The sequence below is a fragment of the Rhea americana genome, unplaced genomic scaffold (assembly GCF_003343005.1).
Source record: "Rhea americana isolate MKP2758 unplaced genomic scaffold, rheAme1 scaffold_281, whole genome shotgun sequence".
Classification (NCBI taxonomy): domain Eukaryota; kingdom Metazoa; phylum Chordata; class Aves; order Rheiformes; family Rheidae; genus Rhea; species Rhea americana.
The window spans coordinates 1-4044 of NW_028186403.1; the positions used below are offsets into that span (position 1 = coordinate 1).

The 4044-nt window shown below is 62.9% G+C and overlaps 4 protein-coding genes across 4 annotated transcripts; 1 reads left to right on the plus strand and 3 right to left on the minus strand.

Moving 5' to 3' along the window:
* Positions 1-3: 3 nt before the first annotated feature.
* Positions 4-262, minus strand: LOC146593709 (histone H3, embryonic; the record flags this gene model as incomplete). The annotated part of the gene is made up of 1 exon (XM_085308807.1): positions 4-262. A coding segment is annotated over exon 1 (213 nt), but the record flags the coding sequence as incomplete, so codon positions are not given.
* Positions 263-1426: 1164 nt separating this feature from the next.
* Positions 1427-2050, minus strand: LOC146593710 (histone H2B 5). Its single transcript, XM_085308767.1, has one exon. The coding sequence runs from the start codon at positions 2011-2013 to the stop codon at positions 1633-1635; it is 381 nt and encodes a 126-aa protein (XP_085164893.1). The 5' UTR covers positions 2014-2050; the 3' UTR covers positions 1427-1632.
* On the plus strand, positions 2009-2835 carry LOC146593711 (histone H2A-IV). Its single transcript, XM_085308766.1, has one exon. The coding sequence runs from the start codon at positions 2354-2356 to the stop codon at positions 2741-2743; it is 390 nt and encodes a 129-aa protein (XP_085164892.1). The 5' UTR covers positions 2009-2353; the 3' UTR covers positions 2744-2835.
* Positions 2836-2951: 116 nt separating this feature from the next.
* Positions 2952-3803, minus strand: LOC146593712 (histone H1-like). The gene has a single exon (XM_085308764.1). It carries the CDS (start codon positions 3786-3788, stop codon positions 3120-3122), a length of 669 nt encoding a protein of 222 aa, XP_085164890.1. The 5' UTR covers positions 3789-3803; the 3' UTR covers positions 2952-3119.
* Positions 3804-4044: the final 241 nt, after the last annotated feature.

A 4044-nucleotide genomic window follows, 5' to 3' on the forward strand; every position in this document is an offset into this window, starting at 1 on the left:
CACCAGGCGCTGGAAGGGCAGCTTGCGGATCAGCAGCTCCGTGGACTTCTGGTAGCGCCGGATCTCGCGCAGCGCCACCGTGCCGGGYCGGTAGCGGTGCGGCTTCTTCACGCCGCCCGTGGCCGGCGCGCTCTTGCGGGCCGCCTTGGTGGCCAGCTGCTTGCGCGGCGCCTTCCCGCCCGTCGACTTCCGCGCCGTCTGCTTCGTACGCGCCATCGCTCAACCACAGCACTACTACCCCCACCACACAAGCCCCGAGCGGCCAAACGCAGCCCGGCGCAGGGCACCGAGGCGGCGGCATTTATAGCCGAGGCGCCCCTCGCCGATTGGGCGTCCGCTCGAGGCCGGCTGCCATTGGCCAGGACACATTCGAAAAGCCCGCGCCCCGCCGCCGGGAGCGCCGGCCCCGCCCCCGCCTCCTGGTTTCTCGAAGCCTCCCCCGCCCCCTCAGCCGGGGCTGGGCCTCCCCCGCCCCCAGAGCGCCTCCGCRCCCGCTCCCTCGCTGTGAGAAGTCAGAGAGCCTGAACCGCCCCCACGGGCAGCACAGGGAGGCGGCGGCGGGGGAGCGAAGGCCGTAGCCGACCGGTGAAGCACAGTGGCGCCGCCTCTCCCCCCCTCCCCCGCCCCGTTCCCCCACTCCTGCCTCGGCCTCGGGGCTGCTAAGCGAGAGCTCCTTCTCTCGGCGGCCTCTTTGTCTCCCTCCGCGCCGAGCGCTCGCTGTTTCCTCCCGCCAAGTAACCGCTTTCGGTGTTCAGGGGAGTAGCAGGAACGCTGGAGGCGTTGTTCGCAGCCAGCCTGTCGCAGCCCCTATCGCCAAGGCTGCCTGCCCTCCCCCCGTCCCCGCGCTTGAGCCGCGCTGTGCTCAGAGGAACGCGCGCGGCGGWGTCGGAGACGCGCTCCGAGCCGCGAGCTGCCGAGCGCCACGGCGGCCAATCACCGCCGGCTCCCTGCGCCGCGCGGGCTCACGCGCCCGCGAGCGGGCGAGCGAGCGCGCGCGCTCCGCGCAGTCCTCTCTCAGGTCGGACGCCGCCGCGCCAGCCGCGGGGCTGCCAGGCGCCGCGGTCCCCCGGCCGGCCTCGCTGCGGCACTTCCAGAGCGGAGCGGAAGAGTCGGGGAAGGGCCGTGGGGTGGACTACGCTCGGGGCTGGCTGGCGTGCTTGGTGCGGGGGAGGGAGGAAATGGAGGAGCACTGTGCGGTAACGTTYCCCCTTCTTTGCTAATGAAGTGCTCGGACGCGCCCTTCCCTTCAGGGAGCAAGCCGACGTTCGGGTTTACGGAAGAGCTAGCTGCTGCGTGACAGCACAGAAGCCCTGCGAGCACCCAAGAGACAGAAGCGCCCTCCCCCCGCCATCTACCCCGCCCCGCCCCAACTCTCCCGTTAGTGTACGTGGAAATCACAAGCCGTTACTGTTAAGATCGAAAGCAATCACTCCCTTAGGTTGCGTTCTGCCCTTCAGTATAAGCCAGCACAACTGAGAACTCGAAACTACAGTGTGTGGGGGGGGGGGAGTCGCTTGTTGGAAGTTCTTGGAAAAACAGCCATAATTGTTATCAGCACTTTCACTGACAAGATGGGTGGCTCTTAAAAGAGCCTTTGGGGTGAGAGGGTCCGGCGCCGAGCGCAGAAGCAGCTTACTTGGAGCTCGTGTACTTGGTGACRGCCTTGGTGCCCTCGGACACGGCGTGCTTGGCCAGCTCGCCGGGCAGCAGCAGCCGCACGGCCGTCTGGATCTCCCGCGATGTGATGGTCGAGCGCTTGTTGTAGTGCGCCAGGCGCGACGCCTCGCCAGCGATGCGCTCGAAGATGTCGTTGACGAAGGAGTTCATGATGCCCATGGCCTTGGAGGAGATGCCCGTGTCCGGGTGCACCTGCTTCAGCACCTTGTACACGTAGATAGAGTAGCTCTCCTTGCGGCTCTTSYKSCGYTTCTTGTCRCCCTTCTTCTGCGTCTTGGTCACCGCCTTCTTGGAGCCCTTCTTGGGCGCGGGCGCCGACTTGGCTGGCTCAGGCATCGCGAACAGAACCTGCAAACCAACACCACYACCGCTCAACGCTCACAAAGTAAAGCCTGGGCTTCACGGGCGCCCTTTTATAGTCAGGTTATGCAAAGTAGCAGAGCTTTATTCTCGCGCTGTCAGTGGTCGAAAATTTTATACAGTGTCGTCACAATCCAGTAAGCTTTTCTACTGGTTGTAGTTCGATCCGCCTTTCCATTGGCTGCTCAGTCGAGGCCTCCTTCTCAGCCTATCAGGGAAGACACCACTTGTCTACCCGGACCGCATATATAGAGGCAGAMGCGCCTCAGCAGCTTCAGCGTTCGTGTGGACTTTGGGGCTGAGCAGCGCTGTTGCGATGTCTGGCCGCGGGAAGCAGGGCGGGAAGGCGCGGGCCAAGGCCAAGTCGCGCTCGTCGCGGGCCGGCCTCCAGTTCCCCGTGGGCCGCGTGCACCGGCTGCTGCGCAAGGGCAACTACGCGGAGCGGGTGGGCGCCGGCGCCCCCGTGTACCTGGCGGCCGTGCTGGAGTACCTGACGGCCGAGATCCTGGAGCTGGCGGGCAACGCGGCGCGCGACAACAAGAAGACGCGCATCATCCCGCGGCACCTGCAGCTGGCCATCCGCAACGACGAGGAGCTCAACAAGCTGCTGGGCAAGGTGACGATCGCGCAGGGCGGCGTGCTGCCCAACATCCAGGCGGTGCTGCTGCCCAAGAAGACTGACAGCCATAAGGCTAAGGCCAAGTGAGCCCAGAGCACACACGTGAAGTCTTCCCTAGAAAAACCCAAAGGCTCTTTTCAGAGCCACCAACAGAATTCATAAAATGAGCTAGAAATTTACTTGCTATGCCACTTTTTTAAGTAAGGAACAATTCAATGCTGTTTTTCCTTGTTCCATGAAGAAGTGGGGCTGTGCCTTTGCCAAATAAGGCTGCTGTACAGGAATGTGCTAAATAAGGCTGCTGTACAGGAATGTTCTTGTCTTGTTTTACAAGTTTTTTCCTTGTCCCATTTCTAGGGATACCTCAGCAAGCAGTGTTTCAGCTCCTTTTGGGAGAGCTTGGGTGGCTCTTAAAAGAGCCGTTGTTTTCAAGAGCAGACCAARAATTTTCTTCCTGCTRGGCTTACTTCTTCTTGGGCGCTGCCTTCTTTGCCTTGGCTGCTTTAGGCTTGGCCGCCTTGGGCTTAGCTGCCTTCGGCTTCACTGCTTTCGCCTTGGCCGGACTCTTCGCTGCCTTCTTGGGCTTTGCAGCCTTGGCTGCCTTCTTCGGGCTCTTGGCCGCTTTCTTGGGAACAGGGGCTGCTGGCTTCTTGGCTTTCTTGGGGCTCTTCTTCACTGCCGCTGCCTTCTTAGGCTTCTTGGCAGCGCTCGCTGGCTTCTTRGCTGCCGGCTTCTTGGGCTTGGCTGCTGCTGCCCGCTTCTTCGGGGCTTTTTCTTTCACTTCTCCAGGCTTTTTGTTAAGCCGAAAAGAGCCAGAAGCACCGATGCCTTTGGTCTGCACCAGGGTGCCCTTGCTGACGAGGCTCTTGAGCCCCAGCTTGATGCGACTATTATTCTTCTCCACATCGTAGCCGCTGGCCGCCAGCGCCTTCTTGAGGGCGGCCAGGGAGAGCCCCTTGCGCTCCTTGGAGGCRGACACGGCCTTGGTGATCAGCTCGGTGACGCTGGGGCCCGAGGGCTTGCGGGCTTTGGAGCCGCCTGCCGCCTTTTTCGGCTTCTTGGCGGCGGCCTTGGCCGCGGGGGCCGGAGCAGCGGCAGCAGCGGGCGCTGCGGCGGGCGCGGTCTCAGCCATGGCGAGAAAGCTGCGGCCACCGTCAGCGCTAAGCGGCGACGGCGGCGGCGGCCCCTATTTATAGAGGCGAGACGCGCGCTGATTGGTTCGCTGCCGAGTCCTKCCCGCCGCCGGCGCCCGGGCGCTCTCCACCGCTCRGCTTGTGTTTCTTCGGAGATAAAAAAGTGGTTTTTTTAGTACTATATGTGCCACGAAATCGCTTCTTTTCGTCATCTGTGATACCAGAAAGGACCTATTTTCGCCTAGTGGTGCCTCG

Coding starts and splice junctions, on each gene's coding strand:
- LOC146593711 (XM_085308766.1), top strand. CDS start 2,354: ATGTCTGGCCGCGGGAAGCAGGGCGGGAAGGCGCGGGCCAAGGCCAAG.